This window comes from Bombus fervidus, chromosome 14 (assembly GCF_041682495.2).
Source record: "Bombus fervidus isolate BK054 chromosome 14, iyBomFerv1, whole genome shotgun sequence".
In the NCBI taxonomy this organism is placed as follows: Eukaryota; Metazoa; Arthropoda; class Insecta; order Hymenoptera; family Apidae; genus Bombus; species Bombus fervidus.
In genome coordinates, this window is record NC_091530.1 from 4,427,407 (window position 1) to 4,447,984 (window position 20,578).

The 20,578-nt window shown below is 34.0% G+C and overlaps 1 protein-coding gene across 8 annotated transcripts in view; it reads right to left on the bottom strand.

Annotated features, from left to right (window-relative positions):
- Mp (collagen XV/XVIII-type protein multiplexin) overlaps positions 1–20,578 on the bottom strand; it is a 346,829-nt gene that overhangs the window by 313,319 nt on the left and 12,932 nt on the right. For all 8 annotated transcript variants that reach the window (XM_072017339.1, XM_072017338.1, XM_072017336.1 and 5 more), the window contains exon 3: positions 11,266–11,336. In XM_072017339.1, the coding sequence (XP_071873440.1) occupies positions 11,266–11,336 (71 nt within the window). The remainder of the gene's footprint in view (positions 1–11,265; positions 11,337–20,578) is intronic.

Below are 20,578 nucleotides of genomic sequence, written 5' to 3' on the forward strand. Positions count from 1 at the left end.
CTAGCAAAGGTGCAGCCACGAGGCATGTAGTAGACCGGCGGCAGTGTTTTGTTTACGAGGCTTTTGTTCCGGCATGAGAGTAACGACCATTCGTTACCAGCCACTCGCCACTTCCGTTCCGCAGGTGAGAGAAAGCTCTCCTCTCGTCCCAGCCTTCGCGAATTTCCGCCTTCCCCTATTCGTTCGCTTCTTCTCATCCGCATCCGTTACTTCCGGGTGTGCCGACAAATTCTAATAAAGTCGACTTATTCCACGGCTACGCGCCTTTCGTCGCTCATTTCACGCATTCGACAGCTCAAAGAGCTTTTATGATCACTCCATGTCGTGATATTATGCGTTTAGGGGATACAAGGCTGAGGGACGCATAATATATGTGATACGCGATTTATGACGCATGCTGCTCGTCATATTGAAGAAAAGAGTGGGATTCTGAAAGATTAACTGCTTCTTTGTCGACGGAGTGTTACGTTGAATCATTGATAGTGAGTTTGGGAAGTTTGTTTTTGAACTGAATTAAACATTGGAGTTTGGAGCTGACAGTGTGTTGAATTAGTTTGCTAAGTAGTTATAGTTTTCAATGTGTCATGTGATTAGGTTATTCGCTAAATCTTTTACGTTTGTAACGTATTTTAAAGAGACGATCCAATGAGATATTAAGAGAATTATTATACGTAGACAAATCTATATTGTCCATAAAATGAAATTAATTGTATTGATAAACTAATAAGGATCAGTAGGAAATGGCGTTTGATTTTCATTCGAGAAACTTCGTTACGCGACTCTGTTCTTTTATTAATCTTTTATACATATGTATATACCGCACTTTGTACGAAACACATTATCGAACATAAACTTGAATTGAAGCTTACATCAGAATTAAATAGGTACACAGAAACTTGGAATGTTATGATTGCACACAACAAGTATATACGTTATGCTTTCAGACTTCATGTTCACTTATAGTTGCAACATACACACAAATGTATTAAATTACACATTTCAGTAACATCAATTTACCTAACTGGAAGTGTGGATGGAAATAAAGGAAACTTATATCACAGTTACAGCTACATACATACTATCTAGATCTAATATCTGTTCAGAAATTAAGTTCTTTATCAAATGTACAAAATTAATAAAAATTTAAGTAATGCCCACTGTTATGATTTCATTGGTATTATAATTTATTATCGTCAATTTTTTCTAATTATTTCTTATCATTAAATTATTATCAGTCATTCGTTATAATTTATTTTTAATAAAGATAAAATTAATTTTGAACAGATTGTTTTGTCATTCTCTTTCTCTCACTTATCCCCTTGGCTTTCTTCCGCCTTTGCCATATATATAAAAAATATATAAATATATATTATATATAATATATAAATATATTATATATAATATATAAAATAAATATAAAAAATACGTTATCATCAGTCGAATAACGTTCCAAATGAAGAATAATAACAGCAGCCGAACAACGTCCATCTGAATCTGTGATTTTCCAATTTCCATCCTCTTTTACCGATCTCCTATAATGCGACTCTTTTTCTCTGTTCATGGCACGCAAGAAACTCCCATAAAGTTAGCTCAGGCGGCAGCTTTTCAACGCGGAATGCTTTTAAATGCCGAAGCTCAAGCATAAAGTTGCTTTCCCCTGTTTCGCACACTTCTCTCTCTTCTTAATATCGCTTTTCTGCTTTGTTGCTTTCACACGACTTGGTCGAATTTTCGTTCTCCAGCCTTAATCCGATTTCACCGGCTGAAATTCCACTATTTATTAATTTTTCCTCGCGAGAAGCCAAGGCGAGTATATGTGGCCACAGGAGTTCGTATGATATTACTTAAATGCGAATAATAACGAAGATTAAAGCGCACTTTATACGTGGGGCACATTTACATGGCTATTTTCACGCCCGGTACTTTTTAAATCCTAAATTTAAAATATTAAATTATGCTCTGTGAAATTTCCAATTTGTTTGCTTGTTATATTTTTTATTCGCAGTCGCATCGACTGTGAAGTCACTAGCGACTACTTTGCGGATTCAACGACACATGTATCGTCAACGTTTTACTCGCGTACAAGGATTCTAGTTCTCTAATTCTAGTGCATATGGACCACTGTTTTCGGCACTAGTACATTAGTACTCTAACGCCTTAGTGCGTACTAGCGGAGTGAACAACAATGATTGTAGGGGACATGTGGAGAACTTAGTTGGATGGACCCCGAACCACCACAAACCGCGCTCAAATAACTACAATACAACTACGAATAAATCAAGTTGTGGAGATGCTCCAGTTGGTATTTTATTGAAAATCAATTAACTTAATTTATGGAAAGTAAAAAAAAAATTTAACTAATATTACTACAAAATTAATGTATCCTTTCAAGTTCCTTGCCCTTTATTTTGTAAAATTTTTCTTGTAAAATTGTTTGTAAAATATAAATTTCATCGGGATTTGTTTAATCAACGGTAGCAATTAAAGGCTGAAAATTTATCTATAGAAAATGTATTACAAATCTATTTTTTTTTAAATAAATTATAATAAATCCTTCGATTTCTTTCCTAAAGAACTTCGTATAAACAAAAAAGAAGCTGAATTGTCTTGGACAAACCAACGCTCCTGTATCACGTACTTTTATCAAGCTGCTTTCGCCGGCCACAAACTTTTAAATGCCAAATAAAACGAGAAACGGCCACGAAAATTCTTGAAACGGTAGAAAAGAAGAACTTGCGAGGGAAAATAACGGTTGGTCCGTGCTCGATTGACGGACATCGACGAAAATGGTTGTGGCAACGACAAAACGGGCCAGGAAATGGTATACGCGTGAAGAAAATGATAGGAGAAAAAAGAACGAACAATATATATTTACGTGTGTGTGTGTGTGTTTCATTTTGTGCAAGAAATATCGCGAGTATCCACGACTGTTTTACGAGCACGCTCACCTAAAAACGAAATCGCTTTTCTCCCGACAATCATCCCTTTCCACGCTATTTTTTCTTATTTGCAGCGATGGAATCCCTTGAACCGAGGTCCATAAAAATACGATCGAATAGAACTCGATTATTAGACAGCAGATATTTATGAAAATTTGTATCTTTATGGACAAAACTAAATGGAATCTGAGTACAGATTTGTTTTATCCTTTGATCGGTACCTCTTCTCTATGGTTTTATTCACATTGGAACTTATCTGAAATTGAGGAGATCACTGTTCGTTAAAAAACAATATATATAATTTGATTAGAAAATTATCGCTCTTGAATTTTTACTTGGTATTGTTTAATTTTCATTAACATCTAAAGATACTTTCGTCATACTTTATTTTCCTATTATTTATTTCAGTCTGTTTCTAGCCTAATTCGAACTCTTTAAAATGCCTACATTTCCTGGACATCAAATTAACGAAATCAATGTTATTCTTATCATCGCACGAAATTTACTCGGAGCACATCTGTTGCATAGATTGTAATAATCTGCATGTCATATGACAGATTAATCTTGTCTGACTAGTGTAGAAGATATGCAATTGGGCAGAGTTAATTACATTAAGATGTTACACAGTGTAATTACTATCTGTCCAACTTGTTATAGTGGTTGCTGCGTACTAATTGATTGACATTTTCGAACGGGTTCTGATTGACGTATACATATACATATACATATACATATGCCTTCAAAGTGAAGCGGCGAAGGAATAATTACGTTCACAAATTAATATTACTCGCGATCAATTACGAAAATTAACTTTTTAGTTGATCGTTATTCTATCTGCTAAAATTTCTATAAGAATATATTATTGCGTAGGATAATTGATTTGTTTTTTTTTTTTTTTTACAGATAAGAAAAGAATGTGAAAAATTATATAAAATCGTTTAAATTCTTGAATAGTTCTTTGCTTCAGCAGTGTATTTAAATTTTAATAAAAAGTCACATCAACTTCTTGATTTAAAAAAACTCAGAATAATCAAAAATAACTTTTCTTACAAAATTACGAATATTGTAAAAATCGCACGAAGATATAACTTAGAAATTATTAATGGATTACAATGTTTAAAAAATGTAAACTATCATATAATTTATACACGCACAAGAAAATCTCTGTATCTCATAGAAAATGTTAAAGTTTCTAAAAAATAGTATAATTGGAAGATAGGAATAAATCTACCATCAACTAATTACGATTTAGCAAATTTTCTGCCATTGTAGAACAACCCTATCTCTAAAAACTTTATAGTACAAAATATAAAGGAGAATATTAGAAACAGAAGGAAATTATATACACAGAAATCATAGAAAATGATTACGGAAACGTGTTACAGACGTGTCTGTGACCGAGGCGAGATATATTGGGCACGAAACGTGCCGGGAAAGTATAAAATGTCTGGAAGCTTGTTCTCACCCTTTCTCCTCTTCCCGACAATCCCCGCAACTTTCACTACGTATGGTTAACCCAGCTTGTAATATATCGCCTACTTGTTCCACGTACAACATCAACCCCCTTGTCTCTAACATGTGTATAATCCTGCGGTTTATCAGTCTGCCGCTCCCCGATTCATATCCCCGAGGCTATCTTGCGAACAAACTATGATATTTCACACAGCTTCTATCACTTGCTGACTACTTATGATAGATTAGCTGTTGTCTTTTTTTGACATATTCTTTTTCTTCCTTAAACTTTGCATTTTCCTTGCTTCTTCGAGTTCTCGTGATCGAAATATTTTGAATAACTCCACGAGAATTTTTATTTCCTTGTAAATGATGGAGTAGTTTGTATTCGATAGGACAAAGTATTTTCATACTTACACGCGGTTTTTATAATTTGTATAATTTTTATCTTTGTATATTGATCAGATATTATCGCGTTAATGGTATGTCGTTAGAAATGTAAACTGTACTTAATAAAATAAGCCGATATATAATTATTCGAGTGATTCCATAAAACAGAATTAATCAGGTTATTGATTATGTCTTACGATTAGTAAATTCTGCAAATTGCTGTTCAGAATATTAAATATAATATTTCATTTGATATTTAATTTTGAATGGAGTTGTATCTATATACATATCGTCCTTGTACTCATAATGATGGAGTCATCTAGATTAATTTATCCATTCTGCTGTCAATATACTTTTACACTTCAGATATAAGCTATTACAAGTAACAAATGGATATGGTAATCGTAACTGGAAAGAAGTTGTCATAATTCCATTTTATTCTCCCCAATGACGAATTGCATTTACCTTGATTGAAGTATTTATGCCATGACTATGTTTTACGAATGAGACACACACGTGCTTCGTCATCATGATTCAGAATCGTAAAAATAATTCCATCAGGGGATGACAGAGATCGTCCGAGTTGTTCCAGTTACTTTAAAATCACGCCCAAATATGAAGTCATGCTTACAATCTGAATAATAAACTGAGTTACAATTAGCAATAGACCTTTGATACAAACATTGTAAGTCAATCATTTTCGTTGAATATAAAATATAAATTCTGTTCAACTTTATCAAAACACATTCATTTTTCAACACAAATCTGTTGTCCAAACTTCCTAAATAATTTAAATGAACTTCAAAGCGAAGTGCCAAGAGAAACTTTATATTTATATTCGACTTCGGCACTAAAATATTAAAAACTAATTTATTTAATCTAAAGGAAGAAACGATTTCGCAACAACATATTTTATTTATCTGGCCATAATAATTTTTATCAGAAAAGAATCATCGTGACAGTTCCGATACTCCGAAATGTTCATTTCTAAAAACTAAACGCTCCTTGAACTATTCTCTCTAACGTACGTCAAAACATATTTGTCAAAAAGATCAATTTTTATAAATCATCCACAGAAACCTACCTATTCGATCGACCCAAAAAGTGGATGGAAACAATCACACTTACATTTCCAATTTCCGGGAATCGATTATCCAGCAAAAAGCAGGTCAATTCGACACGAAATTCTTAGTACGTCACCGTTCTCACGGCCATTAAAATGCAACAGGAATCCACGAGTGGAATCGATTAGCCGACACACGCCGCATGTAAATTCAGCTTAAGCCGTGACTGATCGATGAGTCATGCCGAATTATTGGACCCCATTGCGATTACGAAGTATGCGAGATTCGATCGACGCCCACATCCGGCACACACCAAAGAAAAAACAACGAAATTCGAGGCACATCGTATCGTAAAACGTTTCATCGGGCCAATCCTTTGCGCAACCTCTTCCTTTCTGTTCCAGCCGATCCCTTTTATTTCGCGCTTTGCTCGGTAAAATTTGTTAGCGAAGAAGCTTCAAATTAATGAACGCTCTAGTTTTCAGTGACAGATACGAAAATACCAAAGTGATCGTGTAACACGAATCTCGAAACGTTCTTATTTGTTAAAGTAGATTCATCATCTGTCGTGAATACGGAAATAACGTGCTACGAGATTAAGTATTACTCAACGCGAAGGATAGCTGACCTGAAAAAGTCGCGCCGAATAAACTTCCGTAAGTTGTGGGACAGCTTTTAAAAAGATGCTTCGGTGGTCGCTCAAAGTAACGTAGGGTAATGGATATTTATAGTGATGCAATTTTCCAGAGGAATTTGGTTCGGAAAGCACTTTCGGATATTAATGTGCGTGAGACGTTACTGAACGTGGATCTACAATATTTCATAATAAAAGATAATAATGTTAAATGTAGTCACTGCGTGTGGTCTTAATATGCATATTGATCATATCGTCAGACGAAAATTATTAAAGGATTTGTTAAATGTAACCTTCTATGAGCATAACTGGAAAGAATATTAATTGTAAGAACATTATTTTAGCGCATTCCCGCATAATCTCCCCTCATCGCTGAAAAGAAACTGTCACTGTTAGTTCGTCTCCGATTTTTAACTGACCTTGCTTCTGCTCATAAATTTTAATCCAGCCGACCGCGACGTCTTATTTATTTCTAAAGAATTACGCTATCAATCGTAACCGCTACGGCATTTGGCGTGTTCCGCTATTCCCCATAATGTTCAGCTCGATATTTTTTCCCTATTTGCCTGTTGAAGATCTAAGTTCTGTTTTACAAATTTGAAAACTTTTTAATTGAAGAATTCTAGACTTCAAATAACTTTTCTGATAAAATTATAGCGATGTAAGATGAAATTCTTAAGCTCATCATTACTCTTATGTGATTATACTTCTATGAATTTGATATCCTAATAATTTATAATAGTCTGAAATTCTTCTATGAAAAGATAAGTAATATAACAAATTTACACGTTATTTCTGAAGGGAATTATAAACATTTCGTAATATTGAAACTGAGTCTGAACATACGTATAGTTTATTCATCTCAAAAATGCCAATAAATATTATTAGCTCTATTTTTCTAACAATACAACTGAAATGAGATATTTATGAACGATATTTATCATTATAAAATCTTGTGGCAAAAAGAATGTTTTACATCCGAAACTAATTTAATAATTTAATGAAATGGCAGATATATTCTTCTCGATTAAGAGATATTTATACTTCGAGTCATCACTGTCTTTTTAACGCATTATTTCTCTTGAGTATGAAAATGTAATCGAGGAATCGAATCGAAAATGTAATGTGGAGAGCGTGCCGGAGAAGAAGAAGTAAGGATTTTCTTTACGATCGGAACAACTGTCGAGCTGGTCGTGTAAACTAAAACATTTTCGATGCAAATTTGTAATATTTCAGTTCCTTATTCGCGACATTCTCAGGAAGCAATTCTCCTCGCTGTTTCCTAAGGTAAACAGACCGACAGTAAAACAGTTTTGAACGCTTCGTCTGCCAGACAACGGAGAACCATGCTTCATATTTTTTTACTACCGTGTCACTAAATTTCATACTATTTTTCGGTAACAATTCGGAAAAATTTAAAATTTAAATATTTGTAAGAAAAAATGTTATGTACAATTGCGCGAAATAAAGTAGCATATATATATATATATTTTCTTTTATTCTTAGAAAAGATTAGACATAATGGATAGAACAAATATTTTCAACGATTATCTTTAGACTAACTTGCAGTCTATCATCAGAAGGAATATTGACTAACTTCGAGGATGTAGAATGCCATTGAATTTAATTTCAATCGGTCAAACTCTCACAGCGATAAATCAACGTGGACAATGTTCCTCTAGTAATTTATCTATTTCGTGTCCATATTCTACTGTTTCGCTGAAATGTACGCTGGAAAGATAATTAAACCAATAGCAGTAAATTTCTATTTGCACGGTTCCTGAAACGCATCCAAGTATATTCATTATCTTGTTGCAAGAACAATTTCATGGAAAGATGAATGAACCACAATGAATTCTCGGATCGTTTCTTTCTTTTCGTTACGACGACCAATGCAATTGCACGTGGAATTAGTTTCCAGCTTATCGAATAAATGTATTAAAAATAAAAACTAAACAATTATCTGTATTCTCTCTAAAAGAAAAAAAAAAAAAGAAAAAGGAATTATTCACGATCCTATTATGCAGTACCAGTGAAACTATCTTTTATCATAAAAGAATATCTACATTTACGTTGATCGATATTTTAAAGTATCAGTACTATCATTAAAAAAAAGAATTTTTCAATGTAATTAGCGTAATCTTTTGCTATTATTCCTTACGTTTCAATTTAGCTTAAAAGATAAACTAATATCATTCATTCTAACAATAGCATTTCTATTCTATTACTGTAATTTATGATATTTTTAATTACGTCTATATTTCTTTGATAAATCCCTAAATTTTATCAGAAGTTCCACAATAATTGTAAAAAATTAGCCGTTATAATTAAATATTCTCAATTATCGTTTTAAAACAGTAGGGAAGAAAGATGAAACTGATTGGCAATGATGCGTCGTTAAATATTGACGAGGCAGTGATGCAAAAAGTAACCGTTCACCATGGAAGGAGGAAGAAGAGAGGCGGGTACAAATGAGGCTATGGGGATGAGAGTTATCTCGCATCCTGTGGGAGCTATTCGTCCCTTTTCACCCCGCTTTCCTATACTATAACACCACCGACATAGCCGACCTACCCTCTTTGCATCCGCCCCTGATAAGAGAACCGGAAACTCACCGAGCGGCTGAGTCTTTCGAGCTTCCGGATAACGCGATGCTTCTTGCGTTCGTGGATTATCGACTTCGGATTGTCTTCGAGACAGTTCCTTAGAATTGCGTCTATGCATCGCCGCAAAATCGCTTGGGAAATTAAAGTATGAATGCGAATCGTTCATAATCTTAAATTATCGTTGAAATGATTTTGAGCATTGCGACTGTTTTCTTAGTACAGATAGCGTGTTGCGTATTCAAATTTTATAATTAGCTATTTGGAAATTTAATAAATGTTAACGACAAGTTAAAAAACTAAATCTATTTTGGTTAAGAAAAATATGGTATTTCAACCATAAACTAATTTCAGAATATCTTCTCAAACGTTAATATAACGTGTGGGTTTCTTTAATTATTTAAAAAAAATGTTAAAAATCTAAAGTTCATATATATATATATACATATATATTACACTATATATTTTTTTATTTATTTATTTATTGTTGAAGAAATACTCGTATAATAATACGATACTTTTACTTTTAGTAAAAAGATATTTAAAACATGGAATGATATCGATTTAAGTGGAAACATCACCGTGACACGTCCTTTTTTACAAATTTCCTCCAATATCTTGAAGAAAGAAAAATATTTGTTTAGCTTTTAATATATTCGTCGATACAGTGACAGTATAGGAAAAATGAAAGAATCGACAAATTATTTCTTAACGATTCAACCGTGATTCCCCGATTTTATAACGACTGATCAGAATAATATAGAATGCCGGAAACGAAATGAAGGTCTGTATAAAAACGATTCGCCGGAATGAAATATCTGCTGAATCTGGGAAGCGACTCTTCGGGTTATGAAATTCTTAAAGGAGGAAATAAAGATATGCTGATGATCATAAAACCATTTCAAGATATTAGGGCTTTGTAATCACGATTCAAGCAAGATTTTTATTAAATCCTTCTTCGGGAATCTCCATTCTTCTTCGAAACTTGCTTCGCATTACTGCTAATATTTTACCTCACTTCATGAAAAATGGAAAATTGCTCGGAAATATGAAATAGTTTCGTGAAAATTTACAACACCATAAAATTTTTACAATCCTGTATTTATCATACTTTCCCTTAATAGAATTGCTATTGCAAATTATTCTTAAAGCGTTCATATTATACTGCAACGTTAAAGAGTGAGAATTATTTAAAGAAAACTCATGTATGATGCAGGATAAAAGAATATTATTTTGTTATTATCATCTTATGGACGAACAAATAATCTAAAATAATCGAATTTGTCGTTGTTACTTTTGCGATATAAGGGTAACTCAAAAATCCAAAAATAAAGATCCTAACTTCATGTTACATCAACTTCAACGAGATGGTCCATAGAGAATGGCTGGTCGATCCGTTTTTACGAGTGACCGACCTCACTTAAGTAAGAAAGAAGTCCGCGGGTTCAGAAAGAATCACTGCACTTTCCACATTCGACGGAAGAAATTCGAGCTATAACTGAATTCAAAGGAGCTATCAGTACGACAAACAAACTGTTCATACTTTACATGTATTTGATGAAGTTTTGGTATCAACATGAAATACAGTGTAAATAAAACAAACCACTTCAAGTTGATAGAACAATCCTTTTTAACTTTGTCCTTTCCATTAATATTCCTCTTACTTCTCTATATTTATATTAACTGTCCTTTAAATATTTATTTCAATACACAGCTTGATCCTAAAATTAAACCGACAATCGCTAACAATTCCTAATAAATATAATTTCCTAATAAGTATTATTAATCGATAAAAACAAGAAGCTATTGCAGTAAAAAAGAAAAGGATATGAATATTAAAACAACACAGACGAAAAGTGACTTACTGAAAAATGTAAAGCGATTTGAACAGAAACCGACGAAATTTCGTTCAGCTTGTTGCGGACGGTTCGCGAATAGCTTTGTAACGAAGCATTGCTCACGTAAAACGTATAACGTTGGAAGTTCGCGAGAAAGATTGGTAAAAAACCCGCTGAATATTCTTGAGAAGTCCTCGACGAGTGAAGAGCCCTCCTGAGAATTTTGTACCACGGATCGTCATAGTAGACGACGTCTGGAAGGGCAGAGAGGGACAAATGGTCCTCGAATCTCTGAATCACCAACCCCCGAGTCGGCCCATTATCGTTGAATGAACTGACACTTACCTTTTTTCTCGTTGAAAAAGTCCGCGTTGACGCGCGTCACACAGAACAGGACGAATATCAACCACTGCAATCTGAAATTAAATGTTTCGATGTTACTGTATTTCGTATTTGAAATAATTAATTAACCCATTTGCATCCTGCGACTGTTTTCTATCACCAAGCGCGGATTATTACGCGCGCTGCGACTGCTTTTTTTTATTTCCATTTTAATCTAAATAAGTTTTCTTTAAATAAACAATTTTTGCTTTTTTCCTCCGTTATAAAGAATGTAAGATGCGATGTTTGCGAAGCAACATTGTCTACCAATCGTTTTGAACAGTAAATTTTCGATAAATTCCATGAAGAATTCGGATGTCATTTACTGCACTTACGACCGACTGCGCGCGGTGATAGGGACCAGTCCTCTTAATTAGAGCCATGATGCAAATGGGTTAAAAATGTAATCGATATCGATATAGTGTGATAATCAAATTTTCTTCCGATTTATACGTTTATGCCTTTTCTTTCTTTAAATGCATGATACGAATGTCATAATGAAATCTGTATGTTGGATAATTCTTGTATAACGCAGCAATGTTGATTCCAGGATAAAATAAAATTCCAGTGATATTTATGTGGGAACTGTAAAAACACTACAGATAAATGAAAAATAGGTAAATCTAATTGTTTGTTAGGCTGAAAAGTAACTAATGCGAAGTACATTTTAAAATATTCTGATTACAATTAAAATTAAAGACGAAGATATTAACGAAGGAATACTGGTAGCAACTTGACCAATGCCATCTACTTACAGAGAGACTTCAATTAAAATGCACGACATTTACTAAGATTGAAAGAAATAAAGTTACACTTTCTTTCAATATAGAAACACAAACTAACTAAAAAGATCCAACTTTCCTAACAATCCTTTTCAACTACTCTTTCTTGTTAAAGTTCTTCTACGTTCTACGTATACATAACTCTCTTTGACATAAGAATAATATATTACATTATTCCTAAGCTATTCTATATCTATACTATCCTTAAAAAATGACAGACACAAAATTCCCTTTTCCACTGAAATACCATTTCTAGATACGCGAAAAACTTCTTGATAGTCCTGTTACGATACTCTTCGTATCATTCCAATATTCCGAGTATCGATTATTACTCGATTTTGCTGTATTTAGATACAACCATTTCCGACATAGAGCTAAATGCGCAGGTAAAAACAGATGTAGAGATATCGTGAAATGAAAAACCGAAACGATAGCGATTAAAACGGGGCTAAATGGGGGCTGTAACGATTGCATAGGAAGAGATACGCGATCTAGTGAAAGAAAGGCGCGAGATTAGCGCAAAAACGATTCGAAACGTTAGCGTTGTTCCAGAGTAAAACAATAAAGTCCGTCTCTTGAGACTGAAAGCGGGGGCGGATGATACGGACGCCGGAAAATTGGGTTCGCTGAAACGTGTTTCGTTAATGCGATCTCTTACGGAAAAAGCAAGTCTTCAAAAGGTGTTGAAAATCTGCTCCGTGAAAATGGCTACTATATACAACGAACTTATTCAGCGTAAGTACCCCTTGTAAAAAGGAAATCCACCTTTTATGAAATGTTCTACATATCTTGACGGCTCTTTTAAGATAAATAAGTGTTGCGTTAAAATTGTGTACACGAGGGTTGTTCTTTCTTATTACATATGTTACAGCAGCGTTAAGGGTGTGGCGAAATTTTACTAACACATGGAAGTATGAAAGGTATAACTGTGAGTTAAAACCGGACAAAGATTATAAAAATCGTGTTAAACTAAATAATGTTACAATAATTTACAAAATATAGTTTCAAATCTTCGGTTCTAAAAGAGAAGAAAATCTCAGAGATAAGAAAGCAGAGTCTCAAAGGGTATGAAAAAGGTCTCCGTAGCTTAGATCGAAAAATCAGCATCTTCCGAGGTAGAAGGTTCCACGGATAAAAGACTAGCAAAAGTAGAACAAAATAAAAAACGGAGGACACGAAACTGCTTAAAACCTTAGGTTTAATAATGACTGACTCGAGAAATAAAATATTGAAAGTTTTTATTATTAATTACTTGTTATTAAAATCTAACTGTTATTCTATTCTATACTGTAATAAACTTAGTAGGAATCTAAGTTCTTTATGGAATATATAACTCTTTTTTTAGCAAATCCCCGAGCAATCATTTCCTAAACCAAATGGACGTTGAAATTTATTACGAACTCTTTTATGGTACGAGCAAGCGAAGAGATTTTTCTTGTCAGCAGAAAAATCTACGCATATCCATAGAAATACATAAAAGTGGCGGATAAAACGATCGTAACATCGAATGACGCGACGTCTATGTATGCTACTGTAGGTACGACTGTATGCGCGTCAACCTACAGACGATTTCTCACGTGTCGAGGTTAGTGTAACACGAGGAATTCGTTGCAAGAGTGTGGACACGCATTTGCATCAGTCGGCGAAAGGCGATTGCGGGCGTTTGGCAGCAACCGTCGATCATGAATCACGATCGAGGACTATAGCCTTGCGTAACGCTTGCAACCGTCCCACGTATACGGCCGTGCCCGCGGATTTCGATTTCCGTTTGTCAAGGTCGTTGCACTTTGATGCTATAACGGAATTCGATTGAGATAAACGAATTTGAAAAAGCTACGGTAAGTTATCGAATTCATTGGTTTATGACGACATTTAAACGGTCGACGAGGAATGATGAAAAATATAAAATATTCAAAGTTGTCGCACTCCGTTGTTATAGCTTTAAAATAGAATTCGGGTAAAATACAGTATAAAATATGAATAATGTCCTACAGAAATAATGAAAAAAAAAAAATAAGAATGTTAAGTTTGTAACGCCAGTCTATGGAAAATTGCTTTCAATATTGAAAACTATATTATGCTTCAACAGTTGTTTCAGATATTTTTTCTTTCCTTTCTAAACGATGTAGAAAATGTGTTTCGGAACATTTACTGAAATGCACATGCATACGCTTTAATAGGATAATGGGATAGCTCTTTTAAATTCACGCAATGGCGATTCGCAATGAGTGGAATGAAAATGAAAAAACAATATTGCTAACATCGAGCAAATTCTTCGCCAAGGATAAGGGAAAACAGTTACACACTTCAAGGCAGAAAAAAGTAATATTTTAATTTAATAACGCAAAAAAGTAATCTAAAAATGATTGCAAATATTTCAAAAACTAATAACTAACATAGAGAGATCTCTAAGAGGTATACTTTTATGTCGAATTGATAAGATATTTCGTACTTCTAAAATCTGTATGAAAAATTTGAACGAATAAAGAAAGTCATTCGTTCCTCGCTGTACTTATTCATATAATAAAATTTATTCAACGTATAATAGAATGTATGACTCGTAACGTTGCCATTCGATCGACAGTACCTACTTTGATAAAAGCATATTGAGCACGAATGAAAGAATGAGCTTTTAAAGCTGCATATATGATATTTTGCAAACATATATGTGATTAATAATAAATGCGACTTGCTCGATAAGTGGAAAAAATGTCTTGTTTTGCGTGTACAAAAAAGTGAAAGAATAAATCAAAAAACAACTTTTCTTCTTCAAAATGACGATAATGAATAGAAGCGGACGTTACAACAAGATGAAGAAAATTTAATTTTCATTAAATCATGATTTACGTCCCGATATAATTAATAAAGAAATATTTAATTTTGATTTAATAAACAATATTATTCAAATAATGGAATAATGAACAGTGACTCGAAGTTGTTTATTAAAATAATAAAAAGAAATCAAGACAATTTCGTCGCTGATGATGCAACATAAAACTCGTAATTAAGATAAAAGAAGAAAATTAATGAAACCAGTTAGAGAGAGATGAAGAATTTTTATCTTTAAAAGCTCATAAATTATCCGTATTAAAAGATAGTTGGTCGTCGTCGATTAAGATCTTCACTTTTATTTTTATTATAACAGGCCGGCCGCTTTGAGAGATTCATCTTTTTAAACGGATGACATCATCAAGCAAGAAATTTCTTAGGGAAAAGGCAAATAAATCTCAATCCAACGGAAACGCACCATAAAGAAAGAAAAAGAAAAATACCGCAACGATAACAATTGTAATTTGTAATAACGAATAAGAAATAACGAAATCACGAAGCAGAAATATGTATAGTATATGTCTGTGTAACTTCTGCAAGGAAAATAGTTCAGTCCGTATTTTATTATTCAACTCTTATTTCAATTTGATGTCCTTTGGCGGTCTTTTTTAAATCATAATAAGTAACACTTGAAAATAAATGAACGACACATTTTGTCTTTAATTAATGCAATGAAAAAAATATAATTATCATTTTCCCCATCGCAGTAGTATCCACCGTCTAATTAAACATATTTGATCCAACAAAGGGTTATAAAAATAACAGACAATTCAATTATTTTTGAATCATCCTAAAGAAACGCTCGTTTAATAGCAACTTCACGGGCACATTAAATCAAGCAATTACTCAACATCTCGCAGAATGTTAGCAGGAAGATTGCAAAAATTCCATGAAGCGATTTAAATTTCTCAATTCGGTGGCGGGGCGGTAAAGCTGTCTCACGGGGGCGAGGTTAACATCGAGAAATGAAAATATGGACGCTACCATCGTTCGCTGTAATGTCGAGGAATGACGACACTCCATTAACCTAGTGGCCCAAGGAACGATATAAAGCGGAATTAAAAGAACGGGGAAAGCCTCAATGAGATCCAGAGACACGTGTAGCGGGTGGAATAATTAAGCGTGGAACTCGAGTGGCGACGTCGTCGACGACAACGACGACGCCCAAGTGGTGCTCGTTAATGAACCGATGCACCAGAGACGGTTTAAGAGCCGACAAAATTCTGGGGAAACTTCGGCAAACAAAGGATCCGTACCTTCCATTCTTTGGAGTGACGACGCCGGATAACCAATTTCACATTTACAATCTGATCTCATAGGAAGGAAACGTCGTTTGGCTTTAATTCAGATGTTTCAGGAAATTATGCGGTTAATTACTGCCTTCTCTCGAGGACTTCTTTATCGCGCTAGCATAAATACTTTAATATCTTTAACGGGTTAAGATCAAATTTTTGATGCCTTTCTATACGACTCTTTTTATTTTTTGAAATTTATAAGTAATATTCTTTGCAAATTGGTAATTTCTGCGAAATGTATATGTACCAGCACTAAATACATATCTCGTAGGTATTTTATGTACATTTGCAATTTTGTTTTAAAAGTTATTAACAATCGTCACTGCAGTGCCAATAAAATTTCTCAAGACGATTTGTATAATATAAATAATATATTCACAGAAAGCTTTTATAAGTATTCGAATACTTTCGTGAGCTATTGCAATGTCTAAAACGACCTTCCATTGATAAGAACAATCTTATCTTATTTCTTATCACCTATGTAAAGCAAGAAATCAAGCACCCTTGAGAGATGAAATACAACGCATTCTCTCGCATAGTCATTATAAAGTTATACCGCGAAAATTTATCCGAATCATACCACTCTAGAGATACCGTGCTATCTACAGAATGCTCGTATATTTTTTTCGACGTTCTCCCCATTAAGTTCGCCTTGTACTCTGTCGAATTTCCCCCGACGCTTTAATTAACAGCGTCGTATATCATTGCGCGTACGCGGAAGGGAACGATGCTGGTTTGTATTTCATCGAGCTTTTGCGATCGATGACACATGGTCCGGCGAATCTCGAGGAGCCACGACTAGATGACGAATGGCGAAAAATAAAGAAGTTAATTTATTCCTGTCCCGAAAACCGAAAGTAAGATCACAAATCTCTCATGGTTATAGTGCCAAAGGGAAACCGAAGAAGAGATTTGTACACTTAATGAAAACATTTTTATTTTTGGCTTCCAACACGGTCCAAGAATTCGCGCAGACTTTCGATATGTTTACGAGCCTTCCTGGAATGTTTGACACGTGCGTGAGAAACATATGAAGTAGTAAGGCGACAAAAGAAGAGCTTCTTCTTCGATGTATGTATTACAGAGATCGTGAAATTGATTTTTTTTTTTTCCTCTCTGTAATATTCAGATTAAGAAGAGAATTTAATCTGTTAACGTACGATTTCATTTGCAATTTTTTCTCACTCAATTTATCGAAATCTGCTTTTTAACAGTGTGGTTGTAAAATAGAATTCCAAGTATTTGTTTAATAATCTTCTTGTCGCTATTTCTTCCTTCATCTAGATTTTACACTGTCATGAAGTTTCAAAAAAATATTTATAGTAAACAAGTATTTCTTTGGATAAGAATGGAAGATTATGAAAATTTAGATTACTATTACAATGTAAATGCGAAGGTAGAAAATTTAGGAAAAAGAACTTCCACAAGATACCTTTTAATCTATCAAAGAGACGAAGCAACAAAATTGAATAGGTTATAGCTCATAAATTCAAAATTATTAGCAGTATCTTGTCTCTTCCCTTTTATTGCATTCTTACGACTTAATCTTCCACTTCATGTAGTACATAGAAATGTAATCGATGTACCTACAACCTGTCTACCGCTGTAATATCGTACAAGCAATACCGACGTTATAGAGTCAACAAACCGATAACGCTGCTTTATGGTGATGATATTACTATCGGATAGACCAACTGTCTATACAGAACGAATTTATTATAATTAGAGTCGACAGAGCTGCAGGTGTCCGATAAAACCATTCGGCGCTTCACGAAATTGCGATTCCCCATTTGAATTGCGAATCATCTACAAAACTGTCAGCTACAGATTCGAACTGAGAGTTAGTAAAAATGAAAATTACAATATTTTCTATTTTGATTGTAAAATACAAGAGAAAAATATAAACGCAAGTGGGAAATACAAAAGACACGTTCACTAATATTTTACTTAAAAGACATTTTGCCCATGACATGAAACTTTTGTATAAAAATGAATGTTTGTGTTTTTCTGTATTAATACATGAGCTTAAGCTCGTTATCACACAGAAATTATATTTTACTTTCGATTACAACAAAAACCAACCTCTATCCAAGAAGCTATTGCAACAAAACTACGTCTTTCCTATCCAATCGTTACTCGCAATCTAAAAATTCTTAATCTTGACCAAAATGTAAGAATTCTCATTCGATTCCAATTCTTGAGCAAAACCTAAAGGGTCTAATTCAATCTGAAACTTTAACCGAGCCTTCAAAATTCTCATTAAGACCCTGTTGCCGGCCAAACCCTAAAAATTTAACATAAAACGAAATGTGTTCAAAGCATTACGTGGACAAAGGAAAATCGCAATTTCGTTGAATTCAGCGTTAGGAAGCGGAACTTTAATCTCGGTCTCGTAAGAGGCGATAATTCAACCATGGTCGTGGCTGAACAACGTCCTCCAGTCCCTTAAGCCATCTCTGGCACGTCGCTATCTATAAACCGACGTTTAGGACCACGTGCCTCTGGCGATACGCGGTCAAGATGATCCTGACGCTTGCCTGAACGTCGCTCGTAAAGATTCACGACAGAAATGGTTCGTGTCGGTATTGACGAACGGACGAAGCGATGAGCAACGTGCAGATCCGCTCGTAAAGAACGTTCAACCGTGTCGACTAACGCGATATAAATCATAAAATCGCGTTAGGCGAAAATACATCGCGATAATGCTTCAAAAGGAATATGCGATGCACCGTTTATAGTCGCTAAATAAACGGGAATTTATTTGACTTAAAATCTCAGCCCTCTTCACTCCGTGCGCAATAGCTTTATGCTACGGACAAAATGCTTTATGCCTGTTTAATTCCAAAGCTATTACGAACAAAAGGGACTGAGCTTAGGAACGGATAGTTTGATGAGGAGTAATTACAAATGGTTTTACAACTCGATTTTGTAGGTCTGTTCCAAAATTTGTGTATGTACCTGTTAGGTGAAATTGTGCGAGTCATCTATGATTTTATTCGAAAGAAAATTATGTTGAAATTAGGGGAACAAATTGTAGACAATAGGTGAACAAGAGTTCTTTGTGTATTTTATAATACTAATACTATAATAATAATAATTTACTTATAGAAGGTGATATAGAGAATATTGTACTTATGATGAAGAATAATATAAAGAATACTATATTTTTTTTAAATAATACGGAGAAGGTGTTTTTCAATTCTTGTTTTCAGAACTTCGATACTCTGTATAATTAAATTTTTCATTAAGTTTTGCATAAATATATTGGAAAAATGGATACAAAGTTTCTTGGTGTTAAATTGTAAAAGGAATGTTTTGTGTGTCTTCTACACTTTGACAATCTTATCTTTAAAGCACAAAATTTTAAATGTATCGAGGAAATGGTAATATATAACAGAATATATAAAAGAGATGTAGCTTTAGCTAGAGATATAGCCTTTAGCTAATTTTTTTTTTAAATAAATCTGTTGGAACTTCCATAGTATAGAAAATGCAATTATAGCAAGACGTGCTGTAACTTACGGTAACTTAATCTTCCGTGACTGATAGGAAATATGCATACCTGGTCAAACTTCAGCTGACAACGTTAAGTTGCTCAATTCAAATAGCGCAACTATCATCTATTTAACTTGTTAAAGTAACTTTCCTAAACTAGCTTTCAGTCAGTGATAAGCGTTTATACAAGATTCTATATAGAACACGTTATGTATTTATAAGCAAAGAGACCCGATACATAAAAACGTAAAAATACTTTTACGACATTGCATCGGTTAACGGAATCGATTAATTTTTCAACTGTGCCAACTTTCCTCTTGCTGTCATTTACACACATACATAGATTAATCCAAGTGTTTCTTAAAAATCAATTTCATCGCGTTTTATGCTAATATTTTTTACTATTTTATACTTCGTTATAGAATCTCTCATCTCTAATTTTATAATTAAACCCCACTTCTTTGAAGGTAAACAGATATTCGAATATTTTTGTACACCTTCTGATACTTTCCTCTTTGCACGATGTTACAAAAGGTTCGATTCTTCGGTAAATTATTTCTGTTCCATTAAGTTCTTAAGTCCGCACGAAATAAAGATTAAAATAACTCGGTATTTAAACGTAGGCTGAACCTTTCAGTATAAGTCTTCGCGAGACACGCGACACAGACGCTTTTAATCGCCGTTGGTTTACACGCGCGTGTCTTTTCATGCATCTCCACTCATTAACCCTGTCCAGGAGCACATGGTGTAATTCACACATAAGAAGGAAAAGGAACATCGACAGAGTTCATCGATCGGAGCTTGTTGCTCCGGCTTTAAACCCCAAACGACAACGTCCTACAACGTTCAAGGGAAAACTGCCAACTATTCCGCCCG